This window comes from Erythrolamprus reginae, chromosome 5 (assembly GCF_031021105.1).
Source record: "Erythrolamprus reginae isolate rEryReg1 chromosome 5, rEryReg1.hap1, whole genome shotgun sequence".
In the NCBI taxonomy this organism is placed as follows: Eukaryota; Metazoa; Chordata; class Lepidosauria; order Squamata; family Dipsadidae; genus Erythrolamprus; species Erythrolamprus reginae.
Window position 1 is genome coordinate 9,274,774 of NC_091954.1, and position 19,976 is coordinate 9,294,749.

General features: G+C 43.6%; 1 protein-coding gene across 2 annotated transcripts in view; it reads left to right on the forward strand.

Moving 5' to 3' along the window:
• The first annotated feature begins 9,208 nt into the window (after nucleotides 1-9,208).
• WAPL (WAPL cohesin release factor) overlaps nucleotides 9,209-19,976 on the forward strand; it is a 77,590-nt gene continuing 66,822 nt past the window's right edge. The window contains exons 1-2 of one of the 2 annotated variants that reach the window (XM_070752056.1): nucleotides 9,209-9,467; nucleotides 13,668-14,188. In XM_070752056.1, the coding sequence (XP_070608157.1) occupies nucleotides 13,690-14,188 (499 nt within the window). In that variant the 5' untranslated portion in view covers nucleotides 9,209-9,467; nucleotides 13,668-13,689. The remainder of the gene's footprint in view (nucleotides 9,468-13,667; nucleotides 14,189-19,976) is intronic. The other variant, XM_070752055.1, reaches the window with a different exon arrangement.

Genomic DNA, 19,976 nt, shown 5'->3' on the forward strand with positions numbered 1-19,976 from the left:
CTATCTATCTATCTATCTATCTATCTATCTATCTATCTATCTCTATCATATCTATCTATCTCTATCATATCTATCTATCTATCTATCTATCTCTATCATATCTATCTATCTATCTATCTATCTCTATCATATCTATCTATCTATCTATCTATCTATCTATCTATCTCTATCATATCTATCTATCTATCTATCTATCTCTATCATATCTATCTATCTATCTATCTATCTATCTATCTATCTATCTCTATCCTATCCTATCCTATCTATCTATCTATCTATCTATCTATCTATCTATCTATCTCTATCATATCTATCTATCTATCTATCTATCTCTATCCTATCTATCTATCTATCTATCTATCTATCTATCTATCTATCTATCTCCCTCCCTACTTATCATCTACCTATCTACCTATCATCTACCTACCTAACTGTCTGTCTGTCTCTCTCATCTCTCTCTCTCTCTCTCTCATATCTATCTATCTATCTATCTATCTATCTATCTATCTATCTATCTATCTATCTATCTATCTCCCTACCTACTTATCATCTACCTATCTACCTATCTACCTATCATCTACCTACCTGTCTGTCTGTCTGTCTCTCTCATCTCTCTCTCTCTCTCTCTCTCTCATATCTATCTATCTATCTATCTATCTATCTATCTATCTATCTATCTATCTATCTATCTATCTCCCTACCTACTTATCATCTACCTATCTACCTATCATCTACCTACCTGTCTGTCTGTCTCATATCTCTCTCTCTCTCTCTCTCTCTCTCCATTTATTGGATTTATATGCCACCCCTCTCTGAGGACTTACAACATATAAAAGAAACAATGATATACAATAGTTAAATCCAATTAATTAAACTAAATAAGCTAATCTTAAAACCCCCAATTTAATTAAAATCAATCATTACACATTCCAGCAATAATCACACATGACTTTTGTCAGCCAGGGGGCCAAGATGTAATCTGCCCAAGCCTGGCAGCACAAATGAGTCTTAAGACTCTTATAGAAGGTGAAGAGGGTGGAGGCAGTGTGAATCTCTGGGGGGAGCTGATTCCAGAGGGCTGGGGCCCCCACAGAGAAGGCTCTTCCCAACCTTGGCTGCTTTAAGAGGCCTGGACTTCAACTCCCAGAAATCCCCAGCGAGAATGCTCCCTGGGGAATTCTGGGAATTGAAGTCCATGCTTTTTAAAGTGGCTGTGGTTGGGAATCCCTGGCTTATGACTTTCCCCTGAGGATTTGGGCTGGAAAGAAAGTGCCCCTTTGCACCTGCCCTGCTGCTCCTCATTCAGGCCAGACTGCTGGGCAACATCCCTGAGAATCTTGGTTGCTTCGTCCTGCACAACTCGATTTTCCAGTCCTGGCCCTTGCAGCAGGAAGTCTGTGGTTTGGCTTCTTCTGAGTCAGTGGAGAGTGGTGGGGGAAGGGGGAGAGAAAGGTACAGGGAGAGAAGGAGAAAGAGAGGGGGAGGGAGGGAGAGAGAGAGGGAGAGAGAGAGAGGGACAGAGAGAGAAGGAGAAAGAGAGGGAGAGGGAAAAGGAGAGAAGGAGAAAGGGAGGGAGAGAGAGAGAGAGGGAGGGACAGAGAGAGAAGGAGAAAGAGAGGGAGAGAGAGAAGGAGAAAGAGAGGAAGAGGGAAAAGGAGAGAAGGAGAAAGGGAGGGAGAGGGAGGGAGAGAGAGAGGGAGGGACAGGGAGAGAAGGGGAAAGAGAGGGAGAAGGAGAAAGAGAGGGAGAGGGAAAAGGAGAGAAGGAGAAAGGGAGGGAGAGGGAGGGAGAGGGAGGGGGAGAGAGAGGGAGGGACAGGGAGAGAAGGGGAAAGAGAGGGAAAGAGAGAAGGAGAAAGAGAGGGAGAGGAAAAAGGAGAGAAGGAGAAACGGAGGGAGAGGGAAAAGGAGAGAAGGAGAAAGGGAGGGAGAGGGAGGGAGAGGGAGGGGGAGAGAGAGGGAGGGACAGGGAGAGAAGGGGAAAGAGAGGGAGAGAGAGAAGGAGAAAGAGAGGGAGAGGGAAAAGGAGAGAAGGAGAAAGGGAGGGAGAGGGAGGGAGAGAGAGAGGGAGGGACAGGGAGAGAAGGGGAAAGAGGGGGAGAGAGAGAAGGAGAAAGAGAGGGAGAGAGAAAAGGAGAGAAGGAGAAAGGGAGGGAGAGAGAGAAGGAGGGAGAGAGGGAGAGAAAGAGAGAGGGGAGAGAGAGGGAGAGAGAAGGAGAGAGGGAGAAAGAGAGGGAGGGAGAGGAAGGGAAGAGGGTGAAGGAGAAAGAGAGGGACAGGGGGAGAAAGTGAGAGAGAAGGAAAAAAGAGGGACAGGAAGTGGGGGAGGAAGCAAGAGAGGAGGAGAAAAAGAGGGAGAAAGAAAGAAGATAGAGGAAAAAAGGAGAAAGAGAGAGAGAGAGGGGAAAGGGGACAGGGAGAGGGAGAGAAAAGAGAGAGGGATGGGGCAGGGAGAAGGGAAGAAAGAGAGAGAGAAGGAGAAAGAGAGGAAAGAAAAAAGGAGAAAGAGGGAGAAAGAGAGAGAGAGGAGAAAGAGAGGGACGGGGAGAGGGAGAAAGAGAGAGAAGAAAGAAAAGGAAAAAGGAGGGAGAGAGAGAAAGAGAGAGAGAAAGAAAGAAAGAAAGAAAGAAAGAAAGAGAGGGACGGGAAGAGGGGGAGAAAAAAGAGAGAGAGAAAGAGAGGGAGAGAAAAGGAGAAAGAGAGGGAGAGAGAGTGAAATGAAGAAATTCTCTCTGGTTATCCAGGCCATTAATTTACCAGTTGCGAGGAATGACATTTTCTTCCCTCCAGACACAATTTGTTCCCCCGTTTTGTGCTTAGCTTTATGAAGAGTCTGAAGCTTTGACAGCATCAAAGTCCAGCTGGCAGGACAAGTTGGGGAAGATTGGCAGATCAGTAAGCAGCTTGGCCCTAAGCGACTGATTGGGGCCCAGAGAGTTGGCCTTCTCCAGGTCCCGTCGGCCAAACAAGGAGGAGGAGAAGAGGAAGAGGAAGAAGAGGAGGAGGAGAAGGAGAAGGAGAAAGAAAGAAGAAGAAGAGGAGGAGGAGAAGAAAAGGAGGAGGAGAAGAAGAAGGCGAGTGGGTTGCAAGAGGTCAGCTCTGGCTCCTGGTCATTCTCTTGATTAGGGCTTGACCTACATTATGGAGGTTGTGGATCTCTTCCAAGGAAACAGGGCGGAAATGTCAGGTTTTATAGGCAACCACAATTTTGTTTACATTGCATTCTAGGGGGTTAAGGTCCACAGGTCTTAAAGTGGCCAAGGTTGGACAGTGCTGCTCTAGACTGTGGGTAGCCTAATTTTTTTTTTTAAGTTAGATCCATAAACCAGTGATTTTCAACCTTTTTTGAGCCATGGCACATTTTTTACATTTACAATTTTTACATTTACATTTTTTACATTTACAATTTGCACATTGGGGTGGGTGGCTCAAAAAAGTTTGGACAAAATTTTTTTCTCTCTTCCTCCCTTTTGCTGTATTTCTCTCTCCCTCCCTCTTTCTCTCCCTTCTTTTTTCTCTCTCTCTCCATCCCTCTTTCTTTCTCTCTTCCTTTCTTCCTCTCTTTTTTGCTCTCTTTCTCCCTCCCTCCCTCTATGTCTTTCTCTCTCCCACGTTCTCTCCCTCTCTTTCTCTCTCTCTCTCTTTCTTTCTCTCTCTCTCTTGCTCTCTCTCTCTTGTTTTCTTTCTCTCTCTCTTTCTTTCTCTCTTGCTTTCTTTCTCTCTCTCTTGCTTTCTCTCTCTCTCTCTCTTTTGCTTTCTTTCTCTGTTTTCTTTCTCTCTTGCTTTCTTTCTCTCTCTCTTTCTTTCTCTCTCTCTTTCTTTCTCTCTCTCTTATTTTCTTTCTCTCTCTGAGCTTCGCGGCACACCTGACCATGTCTCACGGCACACGTGTGCCACGGCACACTGGTTGAAAAACACTGCCATAAACAACATAATTCCCTATCCCAGTGATGGCAAACCTTTTTTCCATGGGTGCCGGAAGAGTGCTCGCATTCATTATTGTTCATGCTCAAGTGCCCATAATTCAATGCCTGCCCATGTTTCAATGCCTGGAGAGGGCAAACCAGCTCCCCTTCCCCACAGACCCTCTGGAGGCTGAAAAATTGATTGTTTCCCAACTTCTGGTGTGCCCAGTAGGCTCGTGTTTTGCCCTCCCTAGGTTGCAAAGGCTTCTCTGGAGCTGGGGGAGGTTAAAAACGCCCCCCATCCCCCTGGAGGCTCTCTGGAAGCCAAAAACACCCTCCCAGAGCCTCTGTGCAAGTCAAAAATCATCTGGCCGGCACACACACATACATTGGAGCTGAGCTAGGGCACAATTCAAAGTGTTGGTTATGACCTATAAAGCCCTTCATTGCACCGGACCAGAATATCTCCAGGACCGCCTTCTGCTGCACGAATCCCAGCGACTAGTTAGGTCCCACAGAGTTGGTCTTCTCCGGGTCCCGTCGACTAAACAATGTCGTCTGGCGGGACCCAGGGGAAGAGCTTCTCTGTGGTGGCTCTGACCCTCTGGAACCAGCTCCCCCCAGAGATTAGAACTGCCCCTACCCTCCTTGTCTTTCATAAAGCTCTTAAGACCCATCTCTGCCGTCAGGCACGGGGGAATTGAGACATCTCTCCCAGGCCTATATTGTTTATACATGACCCTCTGGAACCAGCTCCCCCCAGAGATTAGAACTGCCCCTACCCTCCTTGCCTTTCGTAAACTCCTCAAAAACCCCCTTTGTCGTCAGGCACGGGGGAATTGAAATATCTCCCCCGGGCCTATACAATTTATGTATGGTATGTTTGCATGTATGTGAACACAAGAACAAGGGGACACAATCTGAAGTTAGTTGGGGGAAAGATCAAAAGCAACATGAGAAAATATTATTTTACTGAAAGAGTAGTAGATCCTTGGAGCAAACTTCCAGCAGACGTGGTAGATAAATCCACAGTAACTGAATTTAAACATGCCTGGGATAAACATAGATCCATCCTAAGATAAAATACAGAAAATAGTATAAGGGCAGACTAGATGGACCATGAGGTCTTTTTCTGCCGTCAGACTTCTATGTTTCTATGTTTCTATGTCTGCTTAATAATGGATTTTTAAAAATATTTTAAATTGTAAATTATTAGATTTGTTATGAACTGTTTTATTGTGTTGTGAGCCGCCCCGAGTCTACGGAGAGGGGCGGCATACAGATATAATAAATAATAATAATAATAAAACACATGCACGTTGGAGCTAAGCTAGGGCAACGGCTCAGTGCCAGCAGATATGGCTCCGTGTGCCACCTGTGGCACCCATGCCATAGCTTTGCCGTCACTGTCCTATCCACTTTCTTCAGCCCATACATTTCATCACCCTTTTGCACTAAGCAAAATCTTTGATGTAACCTTTCCACGTTGAAAAGAAAGGCCGTTTCTTTTGGCTCCTGAACGGCAAGCCTAATTAGAATGTCAAGAAGGGTTGTGGTTAGAACACTTTGCCTGAAGTCAGAAATTTGGCTTCCTAGGCTCCATTTTAACCTCAATTTCAACTTGATAAGATGACCAGTAGGTATAGTGTAACGACTCGCAAGGGGCACCATCCCCACGCCGAGAGAGGACTGCGGCGCAGGAGAGCAGAAAGCAGGCCATGCGGCTGGAGCTCTGGCAGGTCACTTTTGTTGTTGGCCCCAGCTGCCGCTGCAGCGAGATTTGGCTGCCGTGAATGTGCAGCAGCCAAAATCTCGCGCTGACGTCCTTCAAGAGCAAAAAACCCAGTGCTGGTTGTGTGTGCATGTATGCCTGGCGGCAATGGAGCTAAGCTACATGTTCCATTGCCGCTACCAGGACAGTGTTCCCCGCTTGGGTATAGGGGTTATAGAGCACCAGGAAACGTCAATGCTCTTAAAGGGTTCTTAGCACTCTCTGAGCTTGATGGTTTTCTTGGAGATATTTCATTACCCAGCTAGGTAACATAACAGTGCGGCCTGCACTAGCTGCCTATCAGTTTCCGGTCAAAATTCAAAGTGTTGATTATGACCTATAGAGCCCTACATGGCATCGGACCAGAATATCTCTGAGACCGCCTTCTGCCGCATGAATCCCAGCGGCCGATTAGGTCCTACAGAGTTGGCCTTCTCCGGGTCCCGTCGTCCAAACAATGTTGTCTGGCGGGACCCAGGGGAAGAGCCTTCTCTGTGGCGGCCCCGGTGCTCTGGAATCAACTCCCTCAAGAGATTCGAATAGCGCCCACCCTCCTTGCCTTCCTTAAAATGCTGAAGACCCACTTTTGTCGCCAGGCGTGGGGTAATTACCATCTTTCCCCCTTTTTTATTATGTTTTTGGACTTACTGTATGATAGAGTAGGTTGAATGTGTATGACTGCATAGTTAGGGGTTTTATTATGTTATTAATGCCTTCTTAAATAGATTTAATTTTTTTATTATTAGATTTGTATTACTGTTATGCTGTGAGCCGCCCCAAGTCTTCGGAGAGGGGCGGCATACAAATATAATAAACTATAAACTATCAGTATAATAAACCTAATAAGGTTTATACTCAATTTGTAGTCTAGTGCAGGCAGTGATGGGTTACCAAAATTTAAACTATAATGGCCACGTTTCGGCTGACCAGGAAGGACGTCTTTGTAACATCGAAGCTCCGCCCATGTAATTCCCGATTGGGATTCCCCACCTCTGTTTCAGCCTCCAGATTGGCTGAAAACGCTGCTGCTGATTGTAAAAACGGCGCTCTGCCGGGTGGCGCCACCCGGCTGCAACCTTCCGAAACAGCCGGGCGCTTCTCGGCGGCCTCCGGAACCCGAACCCGAACTTTTGCCGAACTTCTGGGTTCGGCGTTTGGGAGAACGCCGAGAAGCCCCCCGGCAGTTTCAGAAGGTTACAGCCTGGCAGCGGCGCTTCTCGGCGGCCTCCCGAACTCGAACCCAGAAGTTTGGCAAAAGTTCGGGTTCGGGTTCCGGAGGCCGCTGAGAAGGTTACAGCCGGGCGCCGCCGCCCAGCAGAGCACCATTTTGCGATCTGCGGTGGGTTCGTAAGCCGGAAAAAATTCGTAACAAGAGGCAAAAAATTTCCGAACCCCGGGTTCGTATCTCGAGATGTTCGTATCACGAGGGGTTCGTATCACGTGGTACCACTGTATGTATATATACATATATACAGTAATTGTTTTAAGCTACTCATCTTTTAAAACTTATTATAGTTTAAAATGACATATAATTATTGATGGTTTATGTGCTTTGTGTATGTTGATATCACATAGAGTTAGGTTTATTTTGTATATGTGTATACAGTATATGTTTATACTTCATGTTGTTTTTAAAAACCATTTAACATATATATACCTATATATCCATATATACAGTAATTGTTTTAAGCTACTCATCTTTTAAAACTTATTATAGTTTAATTATTGATGGTTTATGTGCTTTGTGTATGTTGATGTCACGTAGAGTTAGGTTTAGTTTGTATATGTGTACAGTATATATGTATATACTTCATGTTGTTTTTAAAAATCATTTAATTAAGACTATTTATAAAATGACATGGGTGGCCACATAAACATGATGTATTGCTAAGAACTAGCAATTATAATGCCATCCTGGTATATTAGGCAGCACTTTTGAGATGATGAAAAAACCAACGCCTGAAAGCAGGATGGGCTCGGGTTAAGCTTGGGTCAGAGACCACAAGGAGATCATAGTGGCATAGTGCACTCCTGGAAGCCAAAAAGTGGTTCCAGGAAAAAAAAAGGAGGTGCCACCAATCAGGCCGCTCTGAATCCAGGTGTGTATGTTTGTGTGGAAAGTTGGCCAGGTAAGTTTTCGCAGTCTCCCGAGGCGCTGAGTCAGCACAAGAACATCGCCCGCTGCCTACATTTCCTACTACCACCAGTGGTGGACCTGTCCTAAAGCCAAAGTGTATTGGAATCCCAGTGACCGGTTAGGTCCCACAGAGTTGGCCTTCTCCGGGTCCTGTCGACTAAACAATGTCGTCTGGCGGGACCCAGGGGAAGAGCCTTCTCTGTGGTGGCTCCGACCCTCTGGAACCAGCTTCCCCCAGAGATTAAGATTGCCCCCACCCTCCTTGCCTTTCGCAAACTCCTTAAAACCCACCTCTGCCATCAGGCATGGGGGAACTGAAACATCTCCCCCTTGCCCATGTAGTTTTGGTGTATGACTGATTGTGTGCTTGTTTTTTATATATATTGGGGTTGCTTTTATGGACTTTTTAAACCTAAAACTGTAATTTAGATTGCTAAATATTAGATTTGTTACTATGTACTGTTTTTGCCATTGTTGTGAGCCGCCCCGAGTCTACGGAGAGGGGCGGCATATAAATCCAATAAATCTAATCTAATCTAATATGATTGAGAAATTATTAAAAGAAATTACAAAATGCGAAATAAAAAAGCCCCCAGAATTTTTTCCATTAGGTATATTTTCCAAAAACTGTATAAAAGAAATTAGATATTTGGTAATACATATCAGAATAATTTTTGCACAAAAATGGAAAGGGGAAGAAATCCCACAAGAATTAAGAAAATTGTAGAATGTACTGAGAAGGTTAAAAGATCAAGCAAAAACAGAATATTATAAAGTTTGGGACAAGGTTTACGATTGGTTAGAACAAAAGATTGAGGGAAAAATAAATAATGGCTAATTAATAGATAATTATATTAAATAAATTGAGCATTTGTTAAAGAGGTACTAGGTAAACAAGATATTGTTTCTAGACATTTTATTTATGCATGTAAAATTTTACTCTAAACAACTTCTGAAAAGAGCAGGGCAGATAAAAGCCCTTGTCTATGTTTTATGTTTGTTCTTGTTTTGTGTCTGTCTAATAAAATAAAAATAAACTTGGGTCGGAGACCACAAGGAGATCCCAGTGGCGTCAATTGGATATGGAAGCCAAAAAGTAGTTCCAGGAGAGAAAAAAGAGGAGACGCCACCAATCAAGCCGCCTGCTGCGGCTCTAAAGCCAAGTGTGTGTGTGTATTTGTGCGGAAAAGCAGCCAGCACAGTCTTCCCAGCCTCCCCGGGCGCTGAGTCAGCACAAGAACATCGCCCCCGCCGCCTACATTTCCTAGCAGCCCCCGGGGCTGCCCATGCGCGTTGGCAGCTTCGGCCGCGCCCCGCCGCGAGGCGTCGCGCAGGCGCGCCGGGCGGGTTTGAGTAAGGCGCGCGCGGATTGGCGGGCGTCCGTTCCGTTGGGGGTGGGGGGGGCGGGGGGCGGGGCTCCGTGACGGAAGCAGCGGGGGGCAAATGGCGGCGCGATGGTCCAGGGCCCTGCTCGCAGCGCCGCCGCCATCGTAGTCGTCGTCGTCCTCCCCCCGGTGCGCAGGAAACGGCGGCGGAGGGGGGCGGCGGAGGCGACGCCGCGTCCTCCCGCCTTGAAGGCGGGCCGCGGAGGGTCGCTCGGGCCCCCGGCGGCGGCTGAGGAGGCCTTGCCCGCCGCTGCTCCCGGGCCTCCTGAGGTAAGCCAGCCCACTCCCTCCCTCAGGCCTCGGCCTTCACCGGCCTCCTCAGGGCTGAAGGGAGGGCCTCAGGCGCGGCCTGTCCGGGACGCCGCTTCTCGGCCGGGGATGGAAGCGGAAGCCGCTGCTGTCGGAAAGCCACGCAGGCGGCTGGGGGGGGGGGGGGGCGCGGAAATGGCCGGGTGGGGGCCCGGATCAGCCCGTCAGGCGGGGATTTCCTGGTGGCCTCCTCTCCCCGAAGACACCCACACCCACATACACACATATCTGTGGTTCTCCCCCGGCGAGGAGGCGGACCGGCCCGGATCGCGAACGAAGGGCTGCCCTTGATCTGGGCCCTTTTCCCTGGGAGGGAGGGAGAGCGGGGCGGAGAGAAAAGGAGTGGGTGCGGAGCTTTCGAGGCCCCCAATTATCCGTGTCTTTCTCTCCCCCCCATTAATAATAATAATTAGAATTAATTTAATTAAAAACACGGGAAGGGGAGGGGCGGCATTCCCAGATGCGCCTTTCGTGGCTTTTTGAGGATATATGGCGAGATTTAATGCTGGGTCCATTCAAGGCAAGGCAAGGCAAGTTTCTTGCGGTGGCTGAGGTGGTTTGAGGCCTGGCCGAGGATACCCACGACAAAGGAAAACTGAAAGAGGAAGGAAGGAAGAGAAGGGGAGGGAGGGAGAGAGAGAAAGAAGGAAGGGGAGGGAAGGAAAGGAAAGGAGGGAGGGAAAGAAGGAAAGGGAGGGGAGGGAGGGTGGAAGGAAAATCCCTCTAGGTACTCCAGGTTTCTCCCAATGGTGGGTTAAAGGGAGTCATTTCAGATGAGGCTTGTCTAATGTAAGGCTCCTGCTGAGCTGTTTGGGAGTTTGAAACTTCCTAGTCTAATTAGATATAATTGTAGAGAGAAAAGGAAGATAATAAGGCTCTCTCTCTCTCTCTCTCTCTCTCTCTCTCTCTCTCTCTCTCTCTGTGTGTGTGTGTGTGTGTGTGTCTCTTCCTCTTCCTTAAAGCCAAGTCTGCAGAGGCTGACTGAAGATTTTGCCCTTTTGATCTTGGGTTTGTTGAAATTATCCCTGCCTGTGAAAAACCGAGAGGGTGGGGATGATAGAATTAAATATAGTGAGAGAAAGCCAGTGCCGCTGCAAACTGGATCTTTGTCAGATACATCATTTTGGGGGGAAGAAGGACCAGGTAAACTGAATTTCAATCAGGGGCAGGATCAGACTGGAGTTAGATATAGTGAAGGGACAGGACTCGGATTGTATGATCAAAGTCCTGGGAAGGAGGAATAGGTGAAGGATTCAGAGTTCACCCCTCTTTTTAGTTTCGAAATGTAAATACCCATTGTTAATCAACATCTTATAAGCCCATGTGAGGTAGGTAGATTTCTTGTCTATGACAGCAGCTTCTGGTTCATTTTTGGTTTTTGGTTTTCTTCCCAGTAATACTACTGTACAGCTGAACATGTCTCCCAGCAGTAGACTTCCTTGGTGAGAAAAATCATTTGGCAGCCATCGTTAAAATACGTTGATGAATGCCACCAGTGTTCCTACAGTATCTGCCAGAGTTAGTTCCTTATACCAATACAGATCTCTTGGGACTTGCCTGTTCTGATAACATACATACATACATATATACATACATACATACATACATACATTGTAGAAATATCTCCAGACCACTGCAATCCCGCTATGTTAATATATAGAAATTTTTGATGTATTTTAATGCATCTGGAGCATTCAGATTTGAGAAAAGCTCTACAATGTATAAATACTGTAGGCGTGTTTTCAGATTAAGCCAGTGGTCTAACTGGATCTTCTGTGTTGTAAATACTGTAATCTAGTTAACATTCAAGTATTTAAATATGCCTTTAGGTTAAGCTTGTTAATGTTTTTCCTCTTTGGTCAAATTTGGTCTTGAGTATTCTTAAGATGGGTTTTATACATGGACCATTTTTTAAGTTGGGACTGGTGAAAGAAGTGTGGTTCCCTTTGTAGTCTGTCAATAATCAGTCATAAGTGTATTGCCTAGAAATTGTCTAGTACAGTACACTCTTTGAGATAACCTGGTGTATTTTTGTGGGATAATGTATTAACAAATAGAGGCTGTATTCACAGGATTTGTTTACCACAGTTATCACTTTACTGACTTCCTGGGATCACATTACAATTTAATATAATTAATAATAATAATAATTTATTGGATTTGTATGCTGCCCCTCTCCGCAAACTCGGGGTGGCTAACAACAATAATAAACACAACATGTACAATCCAATAATAAAAACAACTAAAAACCCCTATTATAAAACCAAACATACACACAAGCATACCATGCATAACTTGTAATGGCCTAGGGGGAAGAGCTATCTCAACTCCCCCCATGCCTGGCGGTATAAATGAGTCTTGAGTAGTTTACGAAAGACAGGGAGGGTGGGGGGGCAGTTCTAATCTCCGGGGGGAGTTGGTTCCAGAGGGCCGGGGCCACCACAGAGAAGGCTCTTCCCCTGGGGCCCGCCAAACGGACATTGTTTAGTCGATGGGACCCGGAGAAGGCCAACTCTGTGGGACCTTATCGGTCACTGGGATTCGTGCGGTAGCAGGCGGTCCCAGAGGTAATCTGGTCCATTGCCATGTAGGGCTTTAAAGGTCATAACCAACACTTTGAATTGTGACCGGAAACTGATCGGCAGCCAATTTGAACTGTACATTAACTATATGGCCCAAATTCATTCATTATTGTAGGCTAGTTTGTGAAGACATTAGAATGCCCCTCTAGGATCAGGCTGAGATATTATAAGCCTAGCCCTAAACAGTTGTCCATTTTTAATCTGTGAAAATATGCTGGATGAAAAACCAAAGTCACTTATGATATGTAACATTCTCAAGTTCCTTATTAATATCCACAGTGTTTGGGGGCAGGGAAGACATGTTTTCTCTGTGTATCAGGGTTGATGAAATTCGACAGATGGAATTGGCTTATATTCACTATAAAAAACTTGCACCTGTAAGAGACATTAAAATGTGGAGCAGTTCCCTCGTCCTCAGCTGTTTTCTTCTCTTCATCTTGCAGTACAGTATTGATTTATACATAGAGAGTGGTTTCTCTATGATTTCAGCCATAGATAAAATTGGTTTTACATCAACCAAAAATCATTTACAATATTTTCTTTATATACATGCTGTACTGTTTGGGGGAAAGCAGACTTCTTCAAAACAACTCCTGGGCATGTTTTGTTTGTGCAGGCAACGTGTAAAGAACCATGTCTTTATTTTGCATGGTTTCATGGCCTCTTGAGTGATTTTTTTTCTTAATGCAGCTTCAAAATGCCTTCTGTTGCACGAATCCCAGTGACCCATTAGGTCCCACAGAGTCGGCCTTCTCCGGGTCCCGTCAACTAAACAATGTCGGTTGGCGGGCCCCAGGGGAAGAGCCTTCTCTGTGGTGGCCCCGACCCTCTGGAACCAGCTCCCCCCCAGAGATTATAACTGCCCCTACCCTCCTTGCCTTTCGTAAACTCCTCAAAACCCAGCTTTGTCGTCAGGCTTGGGGGAATTGAGATATCTCTCCCGGGCCTATATAATTTATGTATGGTATGTTTGTAGGTATGTCTGCTTAAAAATGGGGTTTTCTTAACTATTTTAAATTTTAAATTGTAAATTATTAGATTTGTTATGAATTGTTTTATTATGTTGTGAGCCGCCCCGAGTCTAGATAGATAGATAGATAGATAGATAGATAGATAGATAGATAGAGATAGATAGATAGATCTGATAGATAGATAGATAGTTAGATAGATAGATAGATAGATAGATAGATAGATAGATAGATAGATAGATGATAGATGGATAGATAGATAGAGATAGATAGATAGATAGATAGATAGTTAGATAGATAAATAGATAGATGATAGATAGATAGATAGATAGATAGATAGATAGAGATAGATAGATCTGATAGATAGATAGATAGATGATAGATAGATAGATAGTTAGATAGATAGATAGATAGATAGATAGATAGATAGATGATAGATACTGTAGATAGATAGATAGAGATAGATAGATAGTTAGATAGATAGATAGATAGATAGATAGATGATAGATAGATAGATAAGATAGATAGATAAGATAGATAGTTAGATAAATTTTGTTCACCATTTTAAAATGTGAAATATGCGAATGTTCATTTTTCCCCCCTTTCCACAGAGAATATGAAACAGGCGTCAAAATGACATCCAGATTTGGGAAGACATATAGCAGGAAAGGTGGTAATGGCAATTCAAAATTCGATGAAGTTTTTTCAAACAAACGGACCACTCTTAGTACGAAATGGGGAGAAACTACCTTTATGGCCAAGCTAGGCCAGAAGAGGCCCAACAGCAAACCAGATATTGCCGAGATCCCTAAGAGACCCAAAGTAGAAGAGGAAGCAATAGGAGATCCATTTGGATTTGACAGCGATGAAGAATCTTTGCCAGTTTCTTCCAAGAACGTGTCCCAAGCGAAAGGCTCTGCTCAGCTGGAGTCACTCGAAGCTTCTCAGCCTGGAGACTTCTCTTCTGTACTTGAGTCTAACAGCAAATTTCCTCCCTTGGTTGGTGAAGACACCTTGTCTGGCAAAGTTGTGTCTTATGATAATGCCGTGCATGGCTTGAAAGAGAAGAATTCGGCCAGAAACACGGCAGAGGAAGTCTTCAGAAGCAGCAGTGCTCTCCCTCTAGCTCCAGGTATGCTCGGGTAGTGTAGTTGTGCACAAAGTTGACCATTAGACCACTGTGGCAAGCTAGCTAGCTAGTCATTGTCTTTGCCAAGTGCTAGTTTTCGGATTCGAATCACTCCATTTGGTATGTGCTTGACAGTGGTGGCAGGGAAGAAGGCGGTTTTGGGCACGGCTCATATTGTGAGTCTACGGAGAGGGGCGGCATATAAATCTAATAAATAATAATAATAATAATCATAAAGGAGATGAGAATCTTCACAATGTTTGACAAATTAGTCTCCCTAATCTGTTTCTAAACAACCAAATGTAAAATTTATTGTTAAAAGCATCAATATCAAAATCCACCTTAATCCTTAAGCGAAGTGAACCCAAGTTCCCAGCGACCAGTTAGGTCCCACAGAGTTGGCCTTCTCCAGGTCCCGTCAACTAAACAATGTCGTTTGGCGGGACCCAGGGGAAGAGCCTTCTCTGTGGCGGCCCCGACCCTTTGGAATCAACTCCCCCCAGATATCAGAGTTGCCCCCACCCTCCTAGCCTTTCATAAGCTCCTTAAAACCCACCTCTGTTGTCAGGCATGGGGGAATTGACATGTTCCTTCCCCCTAGGCTTATAAAATGTATGCATGGTATGCTAGTGTGTATGATTGGTTTTAACTTGTGGTGTTTTAAAATTAATTTAAATATTGGATTTGTTTACATTGTATGGCGATTGCTGTGAGCCGCCCCGAGTCTGCGGAGAGGGGCGGCATACAAATCTGATTAATAAATAAATAAATAATAAGTTAAGAAATCCATATAAAAGGCCGCACGTTCAACATAATATATATATCCTGTAGCACTAGTACAGAATCAACATCTTTCTAATTTACACATCTTGTATGGGTTGAAAATACTCATGCTTCCAATCTTATACTTGATCTATCAGTTAGAGTGCATAATCCTAACATGATATGAAAATTATTTATTTATTTATTTATCAGATTTGTATGCCGCCCCTCTCCGCAGACTCGGGGCGGCTCACAGCAATAATAATACAATGTAAACAAATCTAATATTTAAGTTAATTTAAAACCCCAATTTAGAAACCAATCATACATACTAACATACCATGCATAAATTTTATAAGCCTAGGGGGAGGGAAAGTCTCAATTCCCCCATGCCTGACGACAGAGGTGGGTTTTAAGGAGCTTATGAAAGGCAAGGAGGGTGGGGGCAACTCTGATATCTGAATGCAATTCAGTAATGAAGAGATGTACAAAACTACTCTGGAACGAAAGTATTCTTGCGTATGCCTTGTTAGAACTTCTAGCAGGCTACCAAAATGGCTGGATTGGCATGATCTGGATGAGAAACAAAATGTTATTGTTGTTTTTACTTCCTGGAACAGCAAGGTCTGTATACTTATACACAGTCTGTTTTTGTTTAATATAGAGCAGTGGTTCTCAACCTTTCTAATGCCATGACCGCTTAACAGAATTCCTCACATTGTGGTGACCCCCAACCATAAGTCTAGTGCCAATTCTCCCAGCAGAGCTTTAAGCTGATTGGCAGGAAGGTCAGAGGGACACCCCCCCCCCCCACTGTAAACGCCTGATTGGCCAGATTGTAAAAATATGTTCCAAGACACCAGAATAGAAGTTTTAGTTCCTAACACCATGCAAAATTTGTCTTTTCCCATGGTCTTAGGCGACCCCTGTGAAACGGTCATTCATAGAGAAACATAGAAGTCTGACGGCAGAAAAAGACCTCATGGTCCATCTAGTCTGCCCTTATACTATTTTCTGTATTTTATCTTACAATGGATATATGTTTATCCCAGGCATGTTTAAATTCAGTTACTATTTATCTACCACGTCTGCTGGATGTTTGTTCCAAGGATCTACTACTCTTTCAGTAAAATAATATTTTCTCATGTTGCTTTTGATCTTTCCCCCAACTAACTTCAGATTGTGTCCCCTTGTTCTTGTGTTCACTTTCCTATTAAAAACACTTCCCTCCTGAACCTTATTTAACCCTTTAACATATTTAAATGTTTCGATCATGTCCCCCCTTTTCCTTCTGTCCTCCAGACTATACAGATTGAGTCCATTAAGTCTTTCCTGATACGTTTTATGCTTAAGACCTTCCACCATTCTTGTAGCCCGTCTTTGGACCCGTTCAATTTTGTCAATATCTTTTTGTAGGTGAGGTCTCCAGAACTGAACACAGTATCCCAAATGTGGTCTCACCAGCATTCTATATAGCGGGATCATAATCTCCCTCTTCCTGCTTGTTATACCTCTAGCTATGCAGCCAAGCATCCTACTTGCTTTCCCTACCGCCTGACTGCACTGTTCACCCATTTTGAGACTGTCAGAAATCATTACCCCTAAATCCTTTTCTTTTGAAGTATTTGCTAACACAGAACTGCCAATACAATACTCAGATTGAGGATTCCTTTTCCCCAAGTGCATTATTTTACATTTGGAAACATTAAACTGCAGTTTCCATTGCTTTGAGCATTTATCTAGTAAAGCTAAATCATTTACCATATTACAGACGCCTCCAGGAATATCAACCCTATTGCACACTTTAGAGTCATCGGCAAATAGGCAAACTTTCCCTACCAAACCTTCCCCTATGTCACTCACAAACATATTAAAAAGAATAGGACCCAGAACAGACCCTTGTGGCACACTGCTTGTAACCTGACTCTGCTCAGAATACTCGCCATTAACAATAACTCTCTGATGTCTACGCTTCAGCCAGCTGCAAATCCATTGAACTATCCAGGGATTAAGTCCAATCTTCACTAATTTGTCACTAATTCATTCGACCCCCAAAAGGGTCCCGAACCCCAGGTTGAGAACCATTGATATAGAAGAACATTGCTGGGTCTTTGTTCTGAAATGGGCATATTTTCCTTTATCTTCTAAAGGAAGATTATTTTAAATAATACAATACCTCTAAATAGTATTTTAGCCAGTTACTCTTTCCCCAGTCATTTTGCTAATCCAAGCCGTTAAAATCTGCTATACACTCAAGCACAGGGCCTCTTTTTTGAACCATCCCCTACAGTGATGGTTTAAAAAACAATAATATTGCTATAATATTAACAATACTATTACTATAGATCTAGTTGGATCGAAGACTCCTATTTGGATCCAAGGACTCATTCCTGCTGGTAGTTAGAATCTTTAATATTATTATAGTGGTACCTCTACCTAAGAACGCCTCTACTTAAGAACTTTTCTAGATAAGAACCGGGTGTTCAAGATTTTTTTTGCGTCTTCTTAAGAACCATTTTCTACTTAAGAGCCCAAGCCTGGAAAAATTTCCAAGGAAATTTGAGAACGGCATAAAGGCCCGGCCAGTTTCCTGCCATTCCCCCTGCGTTTCTCTCTCTGGTGCAGTGTATGGGAGGTAGCTTCGCGCCGGGTGAATGGGAGGCGCATACTCCTCGCAGCCTCAGAGTCCCTCTTTTTTTTTTTAAGCCTTAAAGTTTTAGATTTTTTTTTATTCTCCTCACCTCACCTTCCTTCGGCAGGGACTGTCATCCTCTTCTTCCTCCTCGTCCTGCCACCCAAAGTCTTGAGCTTTCATTTCCTTCCTAATGGGTTTGCACACATTATTCCCTTTTACATTGATTCTTATGGATTCCTACTTGCAAACTTTTCTAATTAATAATTAGATTTGTATGCCGCCCCTCTCCGAAGACTCTGGGTGGTTCACAACACAACAATAATAAACAGTATTTTTATTTATTTATTAATAGAGTTGAAAGGGACCGTTAGGTCATCGAGTCCAACCCCCTGCCTGAGCAGGAAACCCTACAGCACCCCAGCCAAATGGAAGTCCAATCTCCTCTTGAAGGTGTCCAGAGTTGGGGAGTTCACCACCTCCCCTGGCAGGCAGTTCCATTGGTTGATCGCTCTGACCGTCAGGAAGTTCTTCCTTATTTCCAGGTTGAATCTCTCCTCGGTCAGCTTCCAACCATTGTTCCTCGTCCGGCCCTCTGGTGCCCTGGGGAATAAAGAGACCCCCTCCTCACCGTGGCAACCCCTCAAGTATCTGTAAACTGCTATCATGTCCCCTCTAGACCTTCTTTTTTCTAGGCTGTCCATGCCCAGTTCTCTCAATCTCTCTTCGTAAGTCTTGGTTTCGAGTCCCCTAATCATTTTGGTTGCTCTTTTTTGCACCTTCTCCAGAGTTTCAATGTCTTTTTTGTAGTGAGGTGACCAGAATTGGATGCAGTACTCCAGGTGGGGTCTGACCAGGGCATAGTAGAGTGGTATTAGTACTTCCCTGGTCTTGGAGCGTATTCCTCTGTTGATGCAGCTTAGGATTGAGTTGGCTTTTTTGGCTGCTGCTGCACATTGCTGACTCATGTTTAGTTGATTGTCCACCAAGACTCCAAGATCTCTTTCGCAGTCACTACTGCTGAGTGGGGTATCTCCCAGGCTGGTCACAGAACTAATTAAATTCTTAAGTAGAGGTACCACTATATTTACAAATAAAATGAAGGTTTCATGTTTAGCTTTCAGAGCTCAGATTCAGTGAGTGAGTTGACCAAAAATGTAAATATTGCAGAGTATGCAGCCTCATCCTATATAACTAAATTCCATTTCATGCTGAATGAACTAAATTATTAATGTATCTTAAATAGAAGACTATCTTTAGATAGATTTTTTTTTATGCCAAAGCATTTTATTAAAATAAATTTGATTAAAAAAATTAAAAAATCAAATATAAATTTTTAAAAATCCAATTGAAATAAAAAAGTATGGTTTTATTTTATTTTTTAAATATTTTTTATCCATCCTGGGTACTGGTAATTGCTTTCAGGAAGTTACCAGGAGTGCTATCTTTTCTACAATGTTTTAATCCACTTCCTATTCTGTTTACAGGCATTTGCATCTACAAATAACACTTATCAAACTTCATTGCTTTAGTATGCTAAAAATTCCCTAACTATTTGCATTTATATAACATTTTCAACAAACTCAAAGCTTTTGGCTACCCTTAAGCAACCTTTGTAAAACTGTGGGGTGTACCTGATTACCGCTTAATGGCTTTCAAATTTTCAGTTTTGGAACAATTAAAATTCAATTACTTACCATCTCTGTTTAAGTAGTGTGTTAATTGGAGGCAGTTTCTTAAAAGAACTGCGCATATTGGAAGTAGAATAGAAATGTAATTGTAATGGCCTTCTGCTCTGTCTTGAAAGTGGGTACTTTTCTACCCATGGGGTAGGATAGGGATATAACAAGTGCTACAACATGTAAATATCACCTGTGAATAAAAGTAAGTTAATGCAGGAATTAAGTAGGGGGGGAAAAAGAGGCATATTTTGTTCTCTTGGTGTAAACGTCCAACTGTTTTAAATTACATATGAAATGTTAATATAGAACTCTGTGTATCTGTGGGTGTGTATGGACACAGACAGTGTGTGTTTGTGTGTGTGTTGGTTTTTGAAAATACTGAGCCTTGGAAAAAAAAAGGATACAAAATTGAAGGTTTTAATAGAAGTCAAGCTTCGGGTGAAAATCATAGGGTAATAATACTATTCATTAGTGAAATCCACCTGCTCAGGAATTGGAAGAAAAACATATGGTGTTTACTTACTCAGGTGAAATCCCACAGAGTAATAGTCATCTGGATTCCTGAAATCCTTGGTAAAATAACAACTCTTAATACAGGAGGCATGTGCCTGCGTCTATAGTTAAATTATGGTAACAAACACGTATATTTATAAAATTAAGCAAGGTTCAGGTATGGTATTTCATAGCTACGAGTGAAGAAATTGTTTGGGTTTCT